The sequence below is a fragment of the Melopsittacus undulatus genome, chromosome 3 (assembly GCF_012275295.1).
Source record: "Melopsittacus undulatus isolate bMelUnd1 chromosome 3, bMelUnd1.mat.Z, whole genome shotgun sequence".
Taxonomy (NCBI): domain Eukaryota; kingdom Metazoa; phylum Chordata; class Aves; order Psittaciformes; family Psittaculidae; genus Melopsittacus; species Melopsittacus undulatus.
In genome coordinates, this window is record NC_047529.1 from 99,411,872 (window position 1) to 99,436,031 (window position 24,160).

At 42.3% G+C, this 24,160-nt stretch overlaps 2 protein-coding genes across 3 annotated transcripts in view; both read left to right on the top strand.

Moving 5' to 3' along the window:
• The first annotated feature begins 11 nt into the window (after nucleotides 1–11).
• On the top strand, nucleotides 12–12,529 carry RNF8 (ring finger protein 8). Of its 2 annotated transcripts, none has more exons than XM_034061157.1 (8): nucleotides 12–169; nucleotides 3,110–3,238; nucleotides 4,762–5,496; nucleotides 6,287–6,349; nucleotides 6,926–7,015; nucleotides 8,119–8,226; nucleotides 9,196–9,407; nucleotides 11,227–12,529. In XM_034061157.1, the coding sequence occupies exons 1-8, from the start codon at nucleotides 80–82 to the stop codon at nucleotides 11,264–11,266; spliced, it is 1,467 nt and encodes a 488-aa protein (XP_033917048.1). In that variant the 5' UTR covers nucleotides 12–79; the 3' UTR covers nucleotides 11,267–12,529. The 2 variants fall into 2 exon arrangements, with proteins under 2 accessions (XP_033917048.1, XP_033917047.1); XM_034061156.1 differs by having other exon boundaries at nucleotides 9,196–9,400.
• A 2,565-nt stretch (nucleotides 12,530–15,094) lies between these two features.
• CMTR1 (cap methyltransferase 1) overlaps nucleotides 15,095–24,160 on the top strand; it is a 31,314-nt gene continuing 22,248 nt past the window's right edge. The window contains exons 1-5 of the mRNA XM_005145330.4: nucleotides 15,095–15,241; nucleotides 17,222–17,353; nucleotides 19,864–20,006; nucleotides 22,334–22,492; nucleotides 23,953–24,045. Coding sequence (XP_005145387.3) covers nucleotides 17,227–17,353; nucleotides 19,864–20,006; nucleotides 22,334–22,492; nucleotides 23,953–24,045 — 522 coding nt within the window. The 5' untranslated portion in view covers nucleotides 15,095–15,241; nucleotides 17,222–17,226. The remainder of the gene's footprint in view (nucleotides 15,242–17,221; nucleotides 17,354–19,863; nucleotides 20,007–22,333; nucleotides 22,493–23,952; nucleotides 24,046–24,160) is intronic.

Genomic DNA, 24,160 nt, shown 5'->3' on the forward strand with positions numbered 1-24,160 from the left:
GGGGCCGGTCGGGGCTGATTCGGTAGCGAGAGCGCCGCCGCAGAGCAGCGGTTGCTCCCGCCTGTTCCGGCGGGCGGCCATGGCGAGGCGGGCGTCCTCTCGCTTGGTGTGGTGCCTGCGCCGGGTCGGGGCCAGCAGTGACTGGCTGCTGCTGGAGGCCGGCACGCAGGTGAGCCGGGACACGACGGGGGAGCGGGGTCCGTTACCGGCGCCCCTTGGCCCGAGTCTTGCTACAGCCGTCCGCTCCGTGGGGAGCACCCCGCGGTGGTGGGGCTCAGCGGCCAGAATAGGCGCGTTTCAGCGCCGGTAATGTGCGAGGGGGCGGAGGGCGGGTGTTCGGGTCTGGCTTGCCAAGCTGGGTACTCTTAGGGCCTTTGAACGCCGTCTCGTATGGGAGCTGGGTGTGTGACAGTAACCTAAGAGGTGAGGAGTGCTCAGCCTAATTAACAAGTTGATCATAGAATCATAGAATGGTTTGGGTTGAATTGTCCCTTAAGACCGCCCAGTTCCAACTGCCCCGCTATGGGCAAAGACACCTTCCACTTGACAAGGTTGCTTCAAGCTCCATCCCAGCCTGGCCTTGAACACTGCCAGGGATAAGGCAGCCACAGCTTCTCTGGGCAACCTATGCCAGCTCCTCACCCACCCTCATAGCAAAGAATTTCTTCCCAATGTCTAACCTGAAATTCCCCTGTTTAAATTTAAACACATTGCCCTGTGCCCTTTTGCTACAGTCCCTGATGAAGTGTTCCTTTATGGCATCAGGTACTGGAAGCTGCTATGAGGTCTCTGCAGCTTCTCTTCTCCAGGCTGAACAGCCCCAGTTTTCTTTGTCTTCGTGTGGCAGGTACTCCAGTGCCCTTCCCATCCTTGTGGCCCTTCTGTGGACTTGCTTTGACAAGGTTAACAGTACATAACATATTTGAGTTTTGTGACTTAAGGTATTGAGGTGTATATTTCAAGTCTGTTTTGGTTACTTTTCAGAATGGTCGAGGAATGACCCCTTTTTAGTGATCTGTTTGTTAATTGAAAAGCCTACAATGGGCCTTTGTCCTCTTTCCCTTACACCCAGCAGGCCAAGCCCTATGTTGTGGGCTGTAAGAGGGTTCCTGCTCTAGTTGTGGAAGTTAGGTATGGAATTCAGGTAGTTGGGTGTCGTGGGTTAGTGCTGGTCGTAATTCCCTTTATGCATTGCAAAAGGTACCCCTCTTCACAGCTCTTTAAGCAAACATATAGTTTTCTTACTCTCCCATCATGGATTTGAAGCCATGAGGTGTGCAAGTGCTCTCAGTGAATGACTTAATACGTCTGCAAAACTTGCAGCCTGAGCTGTGATAGTTGTGCAGATTCTCTTCACAGGATGTTATTACTCTGATTTTCTGCACAGTGATACAGTCCCTGCCACAGGCAACAGCAGGACTGCTGGCATCCTGGTGCTGCAGGCAGGCAAGGCCACAGGCTGGTGTTTCAGCTGAAGCCTCTCTGGGATTTAAGTGCCAGTGCCAAACTGCCTTGCCAAGGCAGTGACCTGCCAGGACTGCTGTGGGCAGCAGCAGCCAACTCCAATGGGCTAGCCAGTAATATCTGAGACCCTTGCTACAGTTTGCATGATGAACTTGATCAATGGGAAGTTTTGTGGCCAGCCATATTTGGTCTTGCTTGTACTGGTGCTGAGGAGGCCGTGATATGTGTGGCTGGGTGCTAAGGATTGCTCACATGGATTAAGCATTTCTGCTGCAACTGCAGGGACAAGTGCAGAGTTCATAACTGAATCCACCTGAAGTGTGGAGTCTTTACCCACCTGAGTGTCTGTGCTTTTTATAAATGCATTCCATGTTGACAGAACACCAATAGATATGAAGCATTAAAGAAGCAGGGACCAACATGGTTAAGTTTGCTTGCATGATCATAGAATGATAGAATGGCTTGGGTTGAATGGACCTTAAAGATCAGCCAGTTCCAACACCCCTACTGTGGGTAGGGACACCTTCCATTAGATCAGGTTTCTCAAAGCCCCATTCAACCTGGCTTTCTTAGTTTGTTTCCTTACATTTAGTTATAACATGGGAGTCCATGTTCTTGCTTTGAATTCAAGATGAGACCTGTTCAGGTAATGTGTAGTGAATGAACTTTTCTTGACTGTAGGATCCTGTAGGAATTGGGAGGTATGTGGGAGAAAAGGAGGGAAGCTTTGTCTAAAGTATAGAAAGCAGAGAGCACTTTTGTAATATTCTTCCTCAGATTTAACTGTGGGCTTCTGCTAAAAGGTGTCTGTGCTGCTTTGTGTGGCTGCGTGTTCCTGCTGTATTGTGTTGGATCCATGCAGTTGTCTAATGATAAGCTGAGACCCTGTGCAGTGGACAGGCGAATAAGAAGAGTGTGTATGATTATCGGATCTTGCAAAGGAGGCAGTGAAGGGAAGGAGAGCAGAGCTGTACCTTAAATGGCAGCCTGAAGTTAAATCAGATTTAATAAGATACTGTGAAATGGTACAATTAAATTATGTCCCTTTTCCCAGAAGAAGCTATTATAGTCTAATCTGATTATTCAGATCACTTTCATTGCTGGTTATGAACTGCATGTAGCTTAGACTCTGAGTGTGTGGTTGATGGTGTGATTTAAAACAGTATTGTGTGTTTAGGGCATGGTTGCATGTCCACATTTTTGATGGCAATTTTTTGGGCTATTTTTTCCTGATTTTTTCCTTTTCACAGACAGTTGAACAGATGCAAGTAGCAAAAGAAGAGGGTAAGAAGTAATCTTGAGACCCGCAAATAATTGCACTGGTTTGAAGAAGTTAGGTGATGACTAAGGTGGGACACAGCTGGAATGAGAGGGGCTTAGAGCAGTTCTGCTGCCAAGGAAGATTTCCATAAAACCAAGGCTGTAATCTGCCTTAGGGCAATCAAATTTTCCTCAGTGGGAGGAAAAAAAGAGAATACTTCAGACTTTGTAGGTTTTCATTTTCTACTCTAGAGTTTAAATGCTCCTTAGGAATAGCTGTAAGATGCTGATTTAGATTGATTGCTGCTGTACTTAAATTGAAATGACATAAACTGAATTTACTATCTTGTTGCTGATTGCAGTTACTAAACTACTTTATTTTTAGGTAACTGTAGGCCGAGGATTAGATCTCACGTATCAGCTGGTGTCAAAAACCTGCCCCTTGATGATCTCTCGTAAGCACTGTGTTTTCCAGCAAAATGCAGAAGGGCAGTGGACTGTCACAGATAACAAGGTACAGAGACTGATTAAAGACCTTATACTTTGAGATTTGCTGGAGAGAATGCCTTGTTTGGGCTCAAGCAATGTATTAGCTATGATGTAATATAATATAAGTGTGATAGAAGGTCCACAGGAGTGTGCCCTGCCTGTTGTGTACTTCCAACAGGAAGCTTCAGTCTGCTGCAATTGTGATGTAAACTGTATTGCTTTCTGAATGTAGATTTCTGTCTTGGGTTAGCATTTTTCAGACAACTGTAGTGTTGCCAAGGACGCTTTTAGCCTGTGAACCTGTTTTGTTAAAAAAAAAAAACAAAAACAAAAACCCCTGAATTTTTGGCAGTATTCAAAAGGATAATGTTCTTGTACTCCTAATGAAAGGATAAACTGATACTCGTTACTCCTTATTGTAGTGACACAGTCGCTTTAGTTATAATCAACTACAAGATTTTATTTTTAGAAAAGCTATGCTATATGTTATGTTCCAGTGTTTCTTCTGAAGGTCCTCCTTAGCTGAGTAGAAGTAAGTGTGGACATTGGAGTCCTCAGCTAGGTTTCACTGTAATTTCACTAGCCTGTTTTTTATATCATGATCTCCCCTTTCTCATATAGGCTGAAAGCTGTAAAATGAGTAACTTGCCTTAAAAGAGCACTGATAGAACAAAATTAGTCTACATGTTATGGGGATTTGAAGGCTGTTTAGGTTAACACCACGTTAGTCAGATAAGAGCTGCTATTAGTGGCCCCTAATAGTGGCTACTATGAAAGTTACACAGCTCTTAAAGAAAACTCTATTGGAGTACTTGTATAAGCTTACAGTAATTGAATGATTGGAAACAACTGTGGTAGATTAACAATTAACTCTTCCTCCATGTTCTCCCTGCTACCAGTTTAAGTCTTTGAGGTATGTTAGTTGTTAATGATTCTGCAGTTTATCTTAAATGCAGAGCAGTTTATTGTTTTTCAAAACTATTTCTTGAGCTAGTCTTGTATCTCATTTAAAACCCCTTTTCTGTTTTGAACATTAGCTCTAACATTTTCCTTCTTGTTTGTATTCTCTCTGTATTTATGGAGAACTGGTTTTTTTTCCTGTAAGCAGTGTAAGGTATGCTCCTTTTTCTTTTCTAGTTTCTTCTTGGATTTCAGGTGACATTAACTGTCAAGAATAATCACTGCAGTATTCTATGTTCTTGGCAATGATCTATTCTGGTTAATTTTTATTTCTTAAGGATTTGGGCAGTTTTTTTCCCATTGGAGTTTATTCTTTTCCTTCTGCACAAGTGCATCTATTAATGTTGTTCTTAGTGCTTGTACAGAAAATCTGTGATGCAGGAATAATGCACAGTAAGTAATATAATGTAATAACTAACAAATGGGACACTAAGCCAATAAATTGGATATTACAAAGTTTATTTAAAGAGGTGGTTTGTTCTGATTGCAACGCTGAAGGGATTGGATATGTTTATGGCTGCCAGAAATAACCTGTAGAGGACTGTGTAACTGCATATTAAATTTTGCTGATTCTCTCTTCAATGGCAGAGTCTAAATGGAGTCTGGCTTAACAAACAGCGTCTGGATCCCTCAAAAGCCTATACTATTGCTGAAGGAGACCGTATCCAATTGGGGGTGCCTTTGGAAAACAAAGAGAGTGCTGAATATGAGTATGAAGTAATTAAAGATGAATGGGAGAAAATCAGACCCTTTTTAGCCCAGAGAAATGACCTGGGGAAAGCTAAGTGTTCAAGAACTAAACGTAAACTGGAGGAATTGGAGACATCTGGATCAGAAGGCCCCTCAGATTCCAGATCCAAGAGAGACAGAGTGTCCTTTGGCAGGGAACTTTTGGGTAAATCACGGGAAAGGGTAGAAGAGGTCAAACAGTTCACAGAGAAGATTGACGTCAAGCTGCCTTCTCCTGGACCAAGTGAGGAGGATAGGGGTCCAGTGTGTAGTAGCCCTGCGCAGGCTGAGAAAGCTGTGTCTGTCCTGCATAAGGACCAGAAGGGCTCTGGTCTTGGAGAGTCATGGACTGTTTTGGAAAAGCTGAGAAGAACTTTAGTAGATATAACAGAGTTAAAGGTGAAAGTGCAGGAGAAGCAGGCAGCAGTTCTGAATGTGAAGCAGAAGCGCAGGAAGTGTGCTCAGAAGGATATCCTGGCAATGGAGCAAGAGCTGCGGGAGTTGCAGAATCAGCTGTGCATGGAGCAAGAGCATCACCAGCAAGAAGTGGAAGAGCTGAACAGGACATTCTGTGAAGAGCAGCAGAATCTAGAGGTATAATGATGGTAATCTTTTTGGCCTGTGTCTTTTAATTTATATTAATTTCTAATATGAGACATCCAAAATAACATCTTGACCCATACAGTAACAAATAACATTGCATGAAATATGCTTGTTAAAATTGTCATGGAAGTATTTCACTTCCAGGCCTATGTGCCAAAAGGAAGTGCAGAGACAGAAGGGATTGGGCTGCATGGGGAATTAGGAAAAAGGTGCAAAATGATATTTTTTATATTTGTTTACAAACAGGTAAATTACAGCAAGACAGTAAAGCTTTTCAGTTGGTAAAAAAGTGTGGTTTTAAATAAATCAAAATTCTTGGCCTGATCTCCTGTGGTTAGAGAGGACAAGTTGAAAAGAATTCACCCTAACTGTGAATTTCTTTTGGTACATGGCTATATTAATGCTCAGTTTTCATGGCAAATCCATTCGTTTTCCAAGCAAGTGAATTACCGTATTTTTTAATCCCGGGAGGGAGGGAAAAATTATTTTCAAAAAACCCTTTCTTGAAATCTGTGTCTTCAAGCAGTATGAGTATGTTGATAAGTAGCTTTTTTTAGATAACAAACTGAAGTTTTTTCTTTAACCCTTCACAGTAAATGATTGCTCTAATTTGTCATACACATGTACAACACACTAGAGCAGGACATCTCGGGGTTTGCTGAAAACCAGGGTTGTTTCTGTCAACATAACCTCTAAAGAGAGTGTGCAAAATAGTCGTTTCCTGTCCCTTGCTTTCTTCAAGTACTTTTTGTTTTATTTCCTCTTCTCCTTCCCAACACAGGGAATAAAGGGGCAACATGGAGAAGAAAATCTGAAGGAACAGCTGGCCCAGGTCCTACAAGAGGCAAGTAGTTATGCATCTAGATTTGGTCTAACTGTATAACTGATACTTAAATCTTACTGCTGTGGCCTCTTTGTAGAGATCTGTTTAGGGAAGTTTATGGAATTTTAACCAAATGGAATTTAAAAAAAAAATCACTCTTGGTCAGGAATGTTTTTGGAAGAGATTACCACAACTTTGGCTTTCTAGGCTTTTTCCAAAAGGTCTTTCCTTTTTGAAAACTAATCTGAAAGCAGCTTCATGCAGACACAGGTTTTTTGTGATCTTTATGTGTCAAATACCCCTGGATACTGTACTTTCAAAATGGTGATCATAAAGTCTAACTGAAGTGAAAGAGTAACCTGGGGGAGGGAATGAGCAGTGGCATGACACTGGGAAGGTCATAAATAATGGGCACTACATTCCAGTTTTAAGTTAAGGCTAAACTGCCTAACATCTCAACTCGTATAGACATGTGTTGCTCTATTAGGAGGAGATTAGGAGAAATGAGTGTGCTGAGCATCATGATTATGGCCACGTATATTTAATAGGATAGCTTATAATGGCCCTTCTATAATTTTTGGAATTGTATTGTTACAGCATCATGCTTTGATGGAAGAACTAAGCCGTAGTAAAAAAGATTTTGAGGAGATAATCCAAGCCAAAAATAAAGAACTGGAGGAAACCAAGGTAAGGAATAACCAAATTCTTAGTTCTATTCATAAGTGAAACATGGTATGCTACAGCAGAGGAAATGGTTTATTCACCATTGGTCTTGACTGTACTTTGCCTCTTAAGGTGAAAACCTCCTGTACTTTGAGGTGGCAGCTGACTCTAGTTTCCAGGATTGAGGAGGACACACCTTGCCCTGTTCCTAAATTGGGGTTGAACAGTCATTGCTCCATCTTTTGCAATCGTAAAGAAAGCCCAGAGCACCTGAACTGTGTTGTGCATAAGTGAGCTCACTCCACCTGTTCTTAAAAAAGAAATTTAAAAAAAAGTGTGCTTGGAAAGTGAGGTGCTTCATTTTCAGTTAGTGTGTTCAAGTAAAACTGTAGTGTTCCAGCTGAAACAACATGGAATTTGAATAATGAATGAGATAAACCACATTTCTCTCTGTCCTTGACACAAGGTGATGAGTGGAAAATAATGAGGAGATCCTTTCCTGTGTCTTACCCTTGGAAATGATCACCAATGGAAATTACCAAACTGGGAACACCTTTGGCTGTTTAGGTTTTTTTGTAACTCTTCCTTTTTCAAGTATAGCTTCAATTGGAAGAATTTCTCTGTTATTTTTAGAAGCTAGAGCAGGTACCTAGGAGCCTAATTTAACTCCAAACAACAACAACAACAAAATTATCGAACAGTTAAATGCAAGTAAGTGTTTAAAATTCTTATGCTTCCTCATTTTAATATTTGAGGCATTATGTCTGTTGGGTGTTCTGCTCTTTACATCTGATGTAAAAGAACTGTTCTGTTGACTTACGAAAACACGTGCCAGGAAGAGGTTGAAATAGATTCTGAAAAGATTGATCCTGCCAGTAGTTTCTTTAGACTGAAGGGAATTTTGGAAACAGCTGCTGTTCTTGCTTGTAAAGTCTCTACAGGGGATGGGAATATTCTCATTACTGACATGACTACAAAGAGGTAAGAGGTTACAGATCTGGGTATATAATAGACTTGACATATGGAGACTTGGATTTTTCTACTTGTACTACCTTCCCCTGCATGCACACTTCCTGCCAATATTATTGTTCTTTGTTGGTATGTGACCATATGTACTTTTCCACTAGGAGGAGAAGGAAAAGGTGAGAGCCCAAAAAGAAGAGGTGTTGAATCAGATGAATGATGTTTTGGAGAATGAGTTGCAGTGTACAATCTGTTCTGAGCACTTTATCGAGGTATGTTGAAACTGGTACAGGTTTCCAAGTGGAGACTTGAGAAGCTTTTCCTAGCTTTATTAAAGCAACAGTCAAGCTTATTTCTTTACTTGGCTAGTTTAACAGTCTCAACAGACACACAGTGAGTTCTGGGTAAGGGTGGGACCAGAAATTCAGTCTGTCTACCCTAACTCTGAGCAGCAATGTCAGCTTTAATGTTGCTACCTGCACAGAGATGAGTGCTTAATACTGGGATGCATATAGGCTTGCAGCAGATTTGGGTGGCTTTAACCTGCTGTTGGAAGCTTGCTTCAGGAAGAATAATTTTGTAGTAGACCTTGCTTTAAGTTGGCTGGGGTTGGACAGCTCCAGGTCTAGATGTAGGAGGAGGTCAGTAAAGGAAGGGAGGTGCAGTGTTCAGTCAAGTCTTGAACCTTTTATGTTGTTCAGATGAACTATTTCTTTGAGGAACTGTCGTACTTTAGTTTTATTTTAGAAGTGATAGGCTATGTCTGAAACATAGACTTATTTCTGTTTGTTTTCCTAGATCTTCAGTTTTATTATTAATTTCTACTACAGGCACCTTGATTTGTTAGTTGTCTACTAATTACTGAAGAGTTAGCTGAAATTTTAATTTCTGGTTTCTCAGTAATAGAAGATGCTCTTCTGCAGCATCTGAGTTTTTCCATAATTCATCCTTTTCAAGTTTGGGAAATTTATACTAGAATTAATGCTCTTTCCTCTGTGTTTCTGACTTGCTATGGTTTACGATGAATTCATTAACCAACTCACAGCACTTGTCTGCACTCTGGCATGGGCAAGTTTTTGTGTGTAATCCCTATGAAGGCTGAAGCAAAGGTGATTCAGGCTTCTCCCTCTGCTTCCCTTACAGGAAGTGTTCATCTAATGTTTTTCTGACTTCTTTATTTTTTTCTTGACAATGCTTGTGTGATCATACTCTGATAAGTATCCTTCTGTTGAATTCCATAGGCAGTCACTCTGAACTGTGCACACAGCTTCTGCTCCTACTGTATCAGTGAGTGGACGAAACGTAAAGTGGAGTGCCCTATCTGCAGGCAGGAGATCAAATCAAAGACACGCTCTCTGGTGCTGGATAATTGCATTGACAGGATGGTAGAAAAACTGGATGTGGGAATGAAAGAGCACCGCCTGACCCTTATCAGAGAGCGGAAAGGTGAGAGGTGGGTGGATGTGGCATGATGAGTACAATCTCTCATTCCATCTATTTTGTACAACTTTCTTTGGCACTTATATACCAAAGGGATGCTCAGAAAATGCAGCAGAAACACTAGAAAATTAATTTTAAGATATGTTGTATAACTAGCTTTACTACGCAGCAAAATAAAATTAAATTAGGAGAAAGACTTCAGTATGAATTCCACAGTTGAGCAGGACAGCTTAACCATGTTAATACTTACGCTGTTTCAAAGAGATCACTAAATAAATACAAAACTATATGGAACCAGGCACCTTTTGATTAAACTGCCGACTATATGATTGCAAAAACATCAGCAAAGCAGCGATGAGAAACTGAATTCTCTTCTGTGTGTTAGGTTTGTGTAGGGAATCTGAAGGGAATATTGATGTGTGACATAAGCATAAGGCTGAACTGGCAGTTCTTCTGCCATGGTATTTTTGTGAAATTGAAGCTATTGTGGCTTAAATGCATAACCTCTTGCCTAGTTGTAGCTAAAAGACTGTGCATGATAGCAATGGCTTTAAGTAAAACTCCAGTATGGGGTATTTCTAGTCTGCTTTTCTATTCCAGATTTGTTTCTGGAGCACTTGACGCTGGTATTTAGGTGCTGGAAAATGTAGAAGTGTCTTCCTGCTACCCCTGAAAACATTTCTTTTGCTGTTTTCCCTTAAGTAATTGTTTTGTTTCCCTCTTATAGAGGTGACTGCATGATCCTTCATTTTGCAGTGTGTCAAGCGTTTTACCTAATAAAAGGTGCTTTTGAAACATTTCCGATTCTCTGTTGTGACACAGATTGACATTCCAAAGCAGCGTTAGTTCAAACTTGAAATTACAACCTATTTAAGCAACTTGGCTGATTGCCTCAGTAAATGAAACACTGCTGAGAGGCTTCCCAGCTCGGCTTCCTGAATTGCTTTCACCTCTGCAGACCTAACTCTGCTCTTATATAATATGCACGTCTGCATTTTGTTGTAGCGCTACTGACATGTCTCATCCAGTAGCTAATGGTGATCAGGTGAAGCAGTATGTTCATGGGAGCCTGCCTCACTTCTGTCTGAACCAATGGTCTTCATGCTTGTTTGAGCTAAAAGGAAATAAGCTGACAGCCTGCCTTCATATGGGATACTCTAATTATTTAAATGGCTGTTAATAGGAAATCATTTAGCTTCACCAGTGCACTTCAGGAGGAGGGATGAATTGTTTCCATTAATCTTTTTATTCAGTGATGGAAACATTTTGTTTGCGATGTGGGTAACTATATGTCTAGGAAACAGGATTTCCTAAGGAGAAACCAGCTGAAAGAGGAATAGTCATGCAGGTGGCACTTCAGAAGCTCAGAGCTTCCTAAGAAGCCTTTCCAAGAGCCTGAGTAGAACAGGCAGAAATAGGACAGCTTAAATAGGACATGCTCTTAAATGTATGGAGGTTTTGATGGGGCCGTAAGGGTCCTGAACAACCATTGCTGGTTTGAGAGCTACTTACTACATTTCTCTCTTCCTTACCCGGCAAGGCACTGTTAGCCACTTCCATTGACAATTGTGTGCCAGTGAAGGGTTGGAGAATGTGTCCTCATCTGTACTGTGGAAAAGGCATACAGGAAACTTAAGAAAAAAAACCAGAAAACCTCCACAACCCTTTGTTCTTTTAGTGCTAAAAACTGAAAAGGTCTATGCTCTGCAGCTTGAAAGATCTATTGGAGACCGAGAGTAAGAGGCTGTAAGTTTCAAAGAGAATTAGTAATTTTAGAGTTTGTGAGTACAGTGGTTACTGCTGACTATCATATCTGTGTGTTTTGAATGCAGAGAAACAGAATGCGTTGGTGAAGACAGCCACAGACAATGACAGCAGTGATGCGTCTCCCATCTACTCCATCTTGTCGCTGAGCAGCTGTGACCATGAGGACTCTAAAGAGAATTATTACTATAATGAAAGCTACTACATTATGTAAACACTCTTACTGCAGACTCGTTTGTGTGTGTGCCGCCCAGAACCAACCTAGTGATGTTTGACTGACTGCTGGTTGAGTGGACTGGCCATCTCGAAGGAGAGACTTTGAAGAGGCTGGAGCTGAGAACTAGCAGCATTTGGAAGAAGGACCTTATTTTTTAAATGAATGTACAGGAGCTTGGTCTCTAGAACAAAATTGGGATTGTGAGAGATCAAACTGCCATTATGCTAGATGATTGACATACAAAACTTAAGAGTTCCATGATTACTTGTGACCTTCTCAGTGTAATGTAATAGTTTGTATGCATCCCTGCCCTTTCCTTAGTGAATGATATGTTTAAATGTGTACATCAGCTTCCCTTATTTCAGGTAGCAGAGGGAATGGCTCTGTTTGAGAACTTGACCATCTCCACCAGCAGGCACGAGAGGTGTATTAGGAAAAAGTGCCAATGTGGGTTTTACTTTTGAATTTCATCTGACAGTTAGAGTCATCCCAGGCCTCTGCCAGTAATCGAGGATGGCTTGTGGACTCTGTCAGCCTTAAGTGCTTAAATGCATTGTAAGCTGAGCTGCTGGCCATCAGTTTGCTCTATTGGCATTACCCATTTCCTGTTAAGATAGGATGGAGAAGACTAAATCTTCCAGAATTTCTTAGCTAGTGCTCTTCTCATGTAGTATCTTTGGTTTGTTACCCCTTCAGGCTTTTTCATAAAGGGTTTTAGAATTGAGAGGCAGCACATCCAGAAGTTATTAACAGTGACTTCAGAAACACAGTTCTTGTCAGCAGCAGAGAGGAACCTGTCTCTTCAGAAGTGCTGCTATCTGAATTAGTGAAATGTCCAATTGGCAGGGTAGGAAAGCAGCTTCTGTAGGCAACCACAAGGTACAGAAGGAAGCATTTAGTTATATTGTTTACAAAACATTGCTGTTGAGCTGTGGGTTTTACTACCCTCACAGCAAATCACTCAAACTGAACAAGTCTTAACTCATGAATTTGTCTGTTTTCAGTGGCACATGCTTTAGATTTGTTACATGGAAAGGACTGTTTTACACTGTGAAAAGAGGATGGGGGAAACCCTTTTAATCTGCAATATTTCCTTGGCTATTTGTATGTACTTTCTGTGTTTATTTAACATTAAGAAGGAAAATACAAATTCATTTCTGTATTAGTCTTTCTTGGTGCAGCTACTGAAGTGAATGTCTTTCTCCCAGTAGTCTTAGTCTGTGTTTTCTCAAAAAGAAAAACAAAAACAAAAAAAACCCAACATCTCATTTTAATGACTGTGCTTCATGTTTTGACTGCTGTAAGTAGTGTGACTTTTTTTAAAGTTATTTGAAAGACTTGCGTATTCAGGATTTGATGAAAGACAACCCAACTCTTCAAGCCTGTGGCTACTCTAACGGTAGTTTAGCAGAAAGAATCATACCTCTTCTCCTAGTAAAGAAAGATCCCATTAAAAAGGTGTGTGATGATGATGATGCTGTCCCAAGGAAGTAATGCATTCTGAAAGATTTGATTAGTAGAACTTAAATAGGAGGTAGGTCTGATCTGTGGATCAGGCAGCTTCCTTAAAATCGTAATGTAAGGTTTCTTTTGTGAAGGAGTCATTACCGTATCTTGAGTTTTCCTCTTTCCCATGTTCATTTTTTATAAGCGCTGATGAAAGTTTATTTTGAGAATATAAGCTCTCTAGAATATCTGAGAGAAGGAGATTCCTCAAAACACTTGTGAAATAGGCTGACATTGGAACCGGCATTCTTGGTGGAGAGGAGCGGGAGGAAAATAGTAATCTCAGACTGCAGGTTCTTCTAATGTGTATCTCTTCCCTGCTGCTGTGCTATTTTTGCTGGATTTATTTTGCTAAATATATTGATTTTGTTATACTGACGTTTAAGCATATTGCAGAGAAGGATAATGCTTCTCTTAGTAACACAGTAGTTGTTTGGTGTGATTTCTGAGCGCGTCCTCTTTTTACTAGAGTATGAAGGATGTAAGTGGTGTACCAGACCATTTCCACTGTTAACAGTAGGTGCATAGTACATAAAGGTCCACAGGGAGAGATTAAGTAATCCTACTGTTTACTTGCAAAAGCAGACCTGTCCTCCCAGCTCACTGCTGTCAGATACAGAGGTGATGACTAGACATACAGAAGTGTACAGCAACCTATGCAGCTTCTGGAAAAGATGTCTGTACGGTGCTCTCCTTTGGTCTAAGGTCTGGATCTTTCTTCTACTTGATTGTATACCTGAATGTCCCCTTAGAGATGTCATGGCCTGAACTGTTGCCTGTCTTGGGATGGTATCAAGCACTTCTAGTCTTGCATCTGGGATTCAGGTTACGACTGAGCTCATCACAGTTGATGCACAGCAGGCTTGATGGAAGTTCATAACTTGCTGCTTTCAGATGGAAGATAGCTTTCATGTAGTGTGATAATCAAACACTTCCAGAGCAGCATACTGTTCATCAACATCAGCAGGAATAGATGGGAAGGAGTGCTAATGGATTGCTGGACAGGACTATCACAGCAAATGGTGTGCAGATCAGTCTGACAGTCACTTTTCTCTTGCAGATGTAATCTACCACAACAGCGCATGCTGAGCCTTAGCAACACTGTCAGTTAACTTTGCAAACCATGTAATAGGTAATCTAATAATCCAGCTGTGCTCCCCCCGCCCCAGTTTAAGTGTCTTTCCAAAGCTATGCTCTGACAAGTCTGTTTTGCCTCCTGCTCACAGTCTTTCTTCCCTCTTACTGTTTTGGGTTTTTTTTTTGCCATAATGTCACATATTTAAACATGTATCTTAGAGCAACTAGATAATCATAACTACACTTCCTAAACAGTATACTCCTATCCCTATGTGCTGCTGTGTTTGTGTTTTAAGCTTAAGCATTTATGCTTGTGTACTGAGCTGTATGCCCCTGGGTTTCAAGCTTAATGAGAAGTACAAGACAGTTCAATCAGTGCTTGGAATTCTCATGGCAAACGATCTATATGCATGTATTAAGCTTTTACTGCATGAAAAGCTTTGTTGTCACTTGCTTACAAAACTTGTTCTGGCTCTGCTCAAGTAACGGAGCTGTGGTTAGTTAATGAAGCACCTGGTGCCGAGCAGGCTCTATGCAGGCAGTTTCTTAGGAAACCTGCGCTGCGTGTGGGACTAATGCCGTTTCCAACGGGCAGGGAAGGGCGGAGGCCCTGGCTGGGATTGGGGCGTGCTGCCTGCAGTCACTGCTATGGTGCTGGTTAGGCAAGTCTCCTTCAGAAGCCTAGAACCAAACCCCTGTTTTTCGTAGAAAGCGCTCCTTTTCAGTCAGTGGCAGAATTACATGGGCCTTGACACGCTTTTAATACATTTTTATATTTAGATTTTGTAACTGTGTATCATTTCACATACAATTCCAATATCTTTCACCCCTACCTCTCCTCCATCGGGAATGACCGAGGCCTCCGGCTCCCCGCTTTCCCAGACGGGGCAGAGCGGGTGGCTCAGGCGCCACGGCGGACGGGTCGGCCGCCATGCCGCGGCGCCGCCTGCGTTGCCTAGCGACCCCAGGGGTCCTTGCAGAGGGTTTGAGGCTGCCCATGCGCGCCTGCGGGGACAGACCCACCCCCTTGGTGCTGGCGCGGACAGTGCGTCACTGGCGCGCGCCGCCGTTCCGGGGAGGACCCCGCCGGGGAAGGGGGCGGTGCTCAGCGGCGTCTCCAGACGGGGAATAGAAACTGGAGGTGGTGGGGGAGGAACGGGCCGGGCCGCCGGGACCGTGCGAGACGGGGCCGCCGCCTCCTCTGCCTTCCTGAGTGCCCCGCACCAGCAGCGTGCAGCTCGGCTCCGGTACCGGCGGGCTGCGGGACCCCTGCCCCGGACCTGGTGAGGGGCGGTGCGGGCTCAGAGCAGCGGAACCCCTGCAGGTGGTGCCCCGGGGACGGGCGTCCCTCCCGGCTGCGTGTGTGCGGAGGGAGCGGGTGTCGGTCACCGGGCGTCGGTCACCGGGCAGGCGCTTTCGCGTGGTTTGAAATGTAGCGGGAAATCGTGCCCTAAGGGACCCGTGGCAAGGCGAGGAGTTAGGTGTGCCTAGAGGGGGCTAGGAGCGGTGTGAGCCCCTAGTGCGGCCGCCTCGTCAGAGAGGCTCTCGGGAGAAACGGGAAGTGGCGCCCAGTTTGTTTCGGATAAATAAGGAAAAAAAACCCCAAGAACCCAAGCTTCTAAATTGATGTAAGAGCAAGGAAATGTAAATTGATGTAAAAGATCTGCTGGTGGAAGGGAATAGGTTTCTTGGCCACAGTGGGATGATTTTGCAGTTGGAGTTCAGGGGGTGAATAGAGAAGCTGGTTTTAAGCTGCCTGTGTTTTTGGAAAAAAGTTTGATACCAGAGGTATAAAGAATCAGCGAGCTGGGGCATCTGTTCTAGCCCAGCGATTCTATGTAGAAAAATAAACATCAGTAGGATTTTGTTGCTTTTTATTGATAGCAGGGAGGTTTAGCCAGTGTTGTAAGCATGTGTGCCTTTTTAATTTTCACTTGTTTTCCTGTTCCTTGTTTCTTGTCTTCTGCAGGCCTTCCCAGATAACTTCTATTAGCTCTGTCTTGAGTGCTAGTCCTTTCTATGGGTTTATGCAGTTTATCAGCCACAGCCAGAAGCTTGATGTCTTGCCAATGATTTCTGGTCAAAATATAAACACCCCCCAGCTTGAGCACATGTATTTAATAGAACTCTGTTAGAAGTCCCTGTAGAAAAGTTCACAGAATGGTTTGGGTTGGAAGGGACCTTAAAGCTCATCCAGTTCCAACCTGCCTGTACAGGCAGGGACACTTTTCACTAGACCAGATTGCTCCAAGCCCCATCCAGCCTGGCCTTGAGCACTGCCAGGGATGGGGCTTCTCTGGGCAACCTGTGCCACTGCCTCACTACCCTCATGGGTAGAATGTCTTCCTAATATCCAATCTAAATCTACTCTCTTCCAGTTTAAAGGGGTTCCCTCTTACCCTATCACTACATGCCCTTGTAAAAAGTTCCTCTCCAATTTTCTTGTAGGTCCCCTTTAGATACTGAAAGACTGTTATGAGGTCTCCCCAGAGCCTTTTGTTCTTCAGGCTGAACAAGCCCAGCTCTCTCAGTGTGTCTCCATAGCTGAGGTGCTCTAGCCCCAGATCATCCTTGCAGCTCTCCCCTGGACTTGCTTGAGCAGGTCCATGTCCCTCCTGTGTTGGAGCTCCAGAGCTGAACTCAGGATTGCAGGTGGGGTCTCAGGCGAGTAGAGTAGAGGGGCAGAAACTTCTCTCAACCTGTTGGACATGCCCCTTTTGATGCAGTCCAGCATATGGTTGGCTTTCTGGGCACACTGCAAGTTCTTTTATTAATTAACATTTGCAGAGGTGGGCTCAGAGGTGTTCTGAGTCTCTTCTGAGACACTGGTTCCACTTTGCACATTCTCCATTAGATTGACCTTATTTCCTCTTTGCATGTGTGTGGTTGGATAAAATTATTTTTGATTTATTGCTAGACACCAACTATCATATATTTAAGTTATCAAAGTGCTGACATCTGAGTTATCTTCACCTGCTAGCATTTAATAGTAAGTAGGTGGTAGAGATTATTTGAAATTCAAGTCATCAGTAATAGAGATGCTTCTGCATAGGTTTCCTGTTTGTTTAGTTTAGGTTAGCAATTAAAAAAGGTAAGTTCAAAAGAACCCAATACCTTTACATAAAGCAAACTACAGTTGAGAAGCATGATACTGAAAAGTCCATTAAATGATCTATGCCACCATGCTGCTGTGCATTACCCTTCAGCATGCAGGAGAAAGTTAATTTGCTTAATGTTCACCAAGTGTGTTTACCTTCTTTCAGCAAAAATGAAGAGAAGGACAGAACCTGAATTTAGCAGCCCCCAAAAGAAGCAGAAGAAGATAGAAGACTTGGGATTAACCCTCAGTTCTACTTCAGATGATGAAACTCAATGTAGTAATCATACTACTCAAGGTAAGGCTGGAGATAAAGTATATTCTGCTGCTGGTAATCTAAGTAATAAGTAGGAATTGAACCAATCTCTCCTAAATTCTAACCGATAGCCTTCAGGGGCATACTTTCGTTAGGGGAAAACTAGATTATTGCTGTTTACAACCCTGGATTGGTGTGATTTTTTAAATTTTTCTTTAATAAGCTTTTTTTAAAAAACAAACAAACAAAACACAACAACCCTCATGTAAACAGCTTCGTCTGGGAACTGCATGAATTCAGAAATAGGAAATAGACATTAGGAAGGTGACAGTGCATGGTCCAAAGCAGTAAAAGTTCTTGTAATATATGAGCAGCATTAATCTCTTCAGTCCCAGCAGTTATTTCTGGTTTGGAAACTTTCAGTAATGAGGAGCTGTGGGTGTTGTGCCATAAAGAAACATTATAATCTCTCCATTGTTTAAAAAATAAAAATCAGTAATCTTCCCCATCTGCAGAAATGTGATACATTGAGATGAATGCAAAGGGCTGCGTTGACTGGGACTCCTACATTGTAGCACCATTGCTTTTGCTGGCTCAGTGTGGTTTGGGGTGGGAGTTGTGATAGCTCAGAGGTGTTTGGTTTCAGAAAGAAAAAGTAGGCAATTCATTTACTTAATTTGGAGTGTGCTTTCTCACCTCGAGCTTGGGGTATGCTAACGATGGGGCAAGTACCCTACACAGTTGGTGTTGCTGTTGCAGAGTGCTTTAAGCTCTCTCAGGATGGTACTTCAGGTTGCCTCATGGTCATGTCTGCTACTTCTGAGTCTTGGGATTTCCTGTGGTCATAAAGTGTTAGTGAGAAAGGGCCTCGACACATAAAGAAGCCTTCATCTTATGAAAATGGAAGGGGATGTGTATGGAAGATGAGTTTGGGAATAGTCATAGTGACAGGGTATGTGTGGCGCTCTATCGAGGCTGGAGGTGAGTGAGGAGGTCAGAGGTGAGGGGTGTGAGAGCTAGGGTAAGGAATGCTGTGTGAACTCAGGGCTAAGCTGAAAAATTAAAACCAGTATTTTTTCTTTTTCACCTTTTTGATTACTGAGTTCATACGTGAGTCAAAGTCTGTGAGCCTTAATGTTTATGAAACAAGTTGATACAGTTCAAGGACAACATTTTAGTTAGGGTTAGTTGTTTAGTAGTCTGTTACACCCATTGTGGTTTCTGATGAAAGCGAGAAGATTGGGTTACAGAAGTGATTGAAAGTCTGATCTCAACTGGACATGGTCTAGCTAATGTTAAAAGCAAGGAGAATTGTGATTTATGTAGTGGGTATTGCGTGTGAGGCACATCATGAGCCTCTGGAAGATAAGACACAGCTCAAAAGCAGGGAGCAAAGTTAGTTGAAACTGTGTACTGGAGAAGCAGAAAGCAGTAACTGACCCTAAAGCAAAAGCCTTTGTGATCCTGTTGAATTTAAAAAACTTTGTGAAGGAAAGAGAAATGTAGCTTGTGTGACAGACGTTTGAAAATCAAGATGGAATTGGTACACACAGAGCTTCCTTGGTTGTTGCCCATGAAGGCTTTCTTTGCTGCATCAGTTTCAGGTGAATTTCAGGTGACAAAAGCTTCTTTTGAGTGCCTGCTGTGTGTAGTGGTACTTACAGAATCATAGAATAGTTAGGGTTGGAAAGGACCTTAAGATCAATTAGTTCCAACCCCCTTGCCATGGGCAGGGACACCTCAACTAAACCAGATCACCCAAAGCTTCATCCAACCTGGCCTTGAACACTGTCAGGGATGGAGCATTCACAGCCTCCCTTGATTGTACCATTGGCTTGATTAACTTCTTTCTCACACCTTTGTCTCTGTCATGGTATTTTTAAACTAGATGGGTGTCTTCTAATGTTGTCTTTCACTTGAGTTTGTATGCATCAGGAAACTCTAGAGGTGAAAAAATATCTTGTTTACTGTAGTGAACTTGTGGATCTTTGCTACTGAGATATGTAGTGGAGTCAAACTGAAGTTTAATATGGGGACTAAGGGATTGAACTCTTCTTCCTGCAAGAGATTTGGTAGATGCTGTGTACTTCATGTGGATTTTTGGTTAAGTTAGGGATGTGTTTACACCTGTAGTTAGGTAGGAAACTCCAGTGTGTTTTATCAAGGTGTCAGTAATTGTCATTATTCTTGGGAGAGGATCTCTGTGGACTTTCTCAGCTCTTCAAGGCCACTGCAAAGACTAGGCACACTGCAGTGTGCTGTCATGGTGATGCTGTGGGCTTCTCTTCTGCTGTAATGGGATTTGCCCAGCCCTCTGTGGGGTGTGGAGTCCATTGGCTCACAGAGGTTTTGTGTGTGCCTGACACAGAGGGGCAGATAACCAGGTGTTGGTTCTGCATAGCCCATTTGACATACTGAAGTGTCATCTCTATGTGTGTTTTAGAGAGGATTTAATGAGTCACACTGTATAGTTCTTAATGTGATTAATGAGATGTCTTTCTTCCATTTTCATACTCACTTTTCTCACTTTTTTTTTTAATGTTTGTTTTCAGAGTCTTCCAGTAGCAGCAGTGGGTCTGAGAGTGAGAACGATGAAAAAAGACCAGTCTTCAGCAATGAGTTCAAACAAGACTCTCTTGTGGAGGGTACTTCATCTCGCTACTCAATGTATAACAGTGTCTCCCAAAAGCTCATGGTAGGTCAAAATAGTTTTGGACCGAACTCTAAGATCTGATGAGAGGAAAGTGAAAGGAACAGTCTGTTTAAAAGGATTTTTGATTCTGATTTGATCCTCCTTATACCAGGGTTCTCTGCTGCTTTGTGCCAGCTGCTGAGCAGCTGAGGGACTCTGGGAGAGCTTGACTGAAGGGGATCTGCTAAAAAATAGTTGATTCATGTCCGAGGCCTGGGAGCAGGGAGATGAATGTGAAGGGAAGGACCTCTGTGTTAGGCAGCTTGCTGAACTTGGAAAGAAGTCCTACCATGTTATTTTGCAATGATTGTATTAGCAAATGCCTTGTGAGAAAGGCCTTAAAGCCTGTGATTGACATTAATTTGTTTGGTCTTGGAGGCTGGCTGTCATACCCTTGTAGAATTACTACCTTAATTATTATGGTATTCCAAGTAGTGCCACTCTGCTTTATGTAGGGCCAGAAATTTCTTGGAAAGGCAGGGAACTGTGAACAATGGCAACTGTGACAACTTAACTTTAAAGGTGATCACGTGGATTGCACAGTGTTAGTATGGGGAATAAAGAACTTTTAGGAAGTTCTAATAAAATGGTTGAATGTGTCATGGTAGTTCCAAATTTAGCAACTTGTTCCTGAGCTTAAAGGCAATAGTAGGCTGTAGAAAAGATGAGTCTTTTTCGGCACATGCTGTTACAGTTATTTCCTGATATAAACTTTGTCACTGTGGTATCACAAGTATCTTGTAATCCTGAAGGAATTTCTATTCTTGATAACAGAAACAAAAATGTTATTTCCAAGGGCAGCAGAGAAGATGAGATGTATAGTTGTGTATTACTTGAGATAAACAGGAGGCTTTTATTTTATTTACTCGACTGGGGACTGAATTTGGGTCTCTCTTTGTTCTGTGCTGGTGCCATACTCACAGGAGCAGGGGTTAGCAATCTTTCCAAGGTTCTAGGCCTGCTTCTACCTGCCTTTGTCAAGTTAGAAGTCTGCTAGAAGCTGAGAAGTGCTGGCTGTTGCTAGGAGTGGGAACAGGGAGATACTGCCTCTGAAGGAGTGGAATGCTGCTGACCAGCAGGATTATATCTCTACATGAAAAAAAGAACTTTCTTGCTCAAATCAAAACTCAATGGGATCCAGAGTGTGAGAGGTGCTGATAGTACCTCTGCAGATCAAGCCTCTTGCAGATCTTTCAGAATGTGTCCATGTGCATTTTTGGCACTGGGCTGCAGTGTGCTGATTCTAGCAAAACACTGTCTTTCACTGCAAAGTTCTCTCTGAGCCAGTTAAGATGTATCCTTTCAGTTGCCACCATACAGGAGCTTTTGGTACTGGGTTGAGGAGGCTTTTGTTTGTAAGGCCTCATAAATGTGAATGTAAAGATTGATGTGATACCAAGTCTGGTTGAATTAGGCGGTAGCATTAGGTACGTAAAAAAGAACAAACAAACCAGTCCTTGATTACTAGATGTGCACTATTCTGTCCTCAGAAAACCAGTGTATAACAGGGTAGGTGGCTGTCACATTTGGTGTACATACTTCAAGGTCTGATTTAGAGCCAGGCAGAAAAGGCAGTGGAAAAACACCACGTACCTTTGCATAAAACCTATCAGATGTTCTTGTGTGGCTTGTCATACAGACTGGTAATAAACAATGTTTTTTGTTGCTTCTAACAGGAAGGACTATATGAATAACATTAATTCAAAGTGAAATTTAGGGATTATGTCTTTTATTTACTTATTGTCTTGTAGATACATAGTAGAAGGAGTGAAATTGATTGCATTCATGCTTTTGTTGTTGTTCTCTTGTTGCTAAAATTTATGAGGAGAAAAGCCTGAGAAACTAGCAGTTAATGATCATACTTCTTTTAACCTAAGAGATGGGTCTTGCATTCCTCCGTGAGTTTTAGGTGGAGTTTTAACTGATGCTTGAAATGTATGTGAGTGCATGTTCACAACCAAGAGTATCACCACAACATGAATTCTTTTGTGTACCAGCATTTTCTGTTTGATGAACCTTCTGTGCTTATTGAACACTGTTGTGAATGGCTGCAGGCTCCTCAGTACTTCTCCCTCTGAGCAAGCAGTCCTCGAATTATTGAACCTTTTGTAGTTTACTGTCATCTCAAACACTATTCTTCAGCTCTAGCTTTCTCGTGTGAAAGTGAAGGTAACTCAATATTAAGTTCTAAAACCACAACTGAGATTAAAAATGCTCAATGCCTTCATTTTAGGGTGATATGCCACTTTCCCTGCTATGTTTTGACCTCAGTACTACTACATAAACTCAAATGCACTTGCCTGAGTGTGCTCCCTTTGCTTTCTTTACAGGCCAAGATGGGCTTCCGGGAAGGAGAAGGTCTGGGAAAATATGGCCAAGGCAGGAAGGATATTGTTGAGGCCTCCAACCAGAAGGGAAGGAGAGGCTTTGGCCTGACCCTCAAAGGATTTGATGGGGAGCTCAATATCGATTGGCAGGATGAGCCAGAGGTAAGTACTTCATGTTTTGAATCCCTTTTCTGTTGCTGTGTTCAGGATTTGCCCTCAAGTATTATGTTCAGTGTTGTCTGGTACAACTGGCTACCATTAAGTGGCTCCTATGGCTAGACCCAGGCCTTATTTTGTGCCAGAACAGCATGGCAAAACTTGTTCTGTATCACGTCTTAATGTTTTTGCACAAAACTAGTTTCAGATGGATTGTTTCTGTGGTCTGTAGGATTTGTGTCTGAGTGTGTAGTAGTGAATGTGACTGGTAAACCCTAAAGAGCTTGAAAGCAAATTTAATTTTTATTTGTATATAATTTTTCATGCCTGTGTAGGTGAAATAAAAATTATTTTCTCTGTTTAATAGTCCTAAATAAAATGCTCAGATTTTTTTTCTGTGTTTTATCAAGCTTGTAACAGGAAAGAACATTGGGAAATAGAAATCACAGAATCATAGAATGGTTTGGGTTGAAAGGGACCTGAAAGCTCATTCAGTTACAATCTGCCTGCTATGGGCAGGGACACCTTCCAATAGACCAGGTTACTCTAAGCCTTGTCCAACCTGGCCTTGAACACTGCCAGGGATGGGGCAGCCACAGCTTCTCTGGGCAATCTGTGTCAGCACCTCACCATACTTACAGTGAAGAATTTCTTCCTAATATCTAATCTAAATGTCCCCCTTTCATTTTAAAACCATTCCCCCTTGTATCACGTCCCTCTCCAAATTTCTTGTAGTCCCCCTTTAAGGACTGGAAGGACAGGAACCCAGAAGGTCCTAGCCACTGTTAGTCAAGGGCAGCATCACTTGTCCAGTCGTATCTGGTGCATGTTATAGTACTTCACTCTTCATTCTTTGAATTGTTTTCAGTAGTTGAAAATAATATCGGAGATTATTCCTTGAGAGCCAGGAATTTGAGACCTGTTCTGTAGGCTCATTGGTTTAGGTCCCATCCTCCAGTGTGTTTCTGCAGCTCACAGCAGTTAACTGTTCTGTGTGATTAACCCTTGTGGATGATACCACTGTAATAAATATATGGTCAGTAGATCTTAGCAGCCTCTCTTTGTCGAGAAGTAGCATCATTTCAATTTTAACGGTGGGGGAAAAAAAAAATCCTTTTTGACATCATCAAAGTGTTTTAAGCCTGTATTTTTTTTTGTAACTCTCTCTTTTGCAGTGTCTCTAAAATGCACCTTAGGAACCTTCTCTAGGCTTTTGCTTTGTCTTGATTATCAGACTCTAATGAGAGGAGAGTGGTGTGGAGAGGTGTGTGTTTGAGTTTTATTTAGTTTTTTAAAAAATCCAAACAAATAATATTTTAGAGTAGGAGAAAAAGAACTGTATGTTTGGCCCCAAAGTCATAGCATAACACCTTATGCTGGACTTGGGAGGCAAACTTTCAGGGAGCAATTAGTTATATTTTGCTAGCAAAAATGTCTTTGGTTCTTCCCATGTCTTGCACTTGCAGCCTAGTGCCTACGAGGAGGTAGACTGGTGCCTCGAGTGTACCACGGAAATCCCTGATGCCCAGGAGCTGAAGGAGTGGATGACTGTGGGGAAGGTAATTTTTTACATCTTGGTACTTACCAGCCCAAGACAACACAGGACTGCTCAGCCTGAAACAATTGCCTTGTCACAGAGTTGTAGAACAACCTTGACTGCAGGAAACCTCTGGA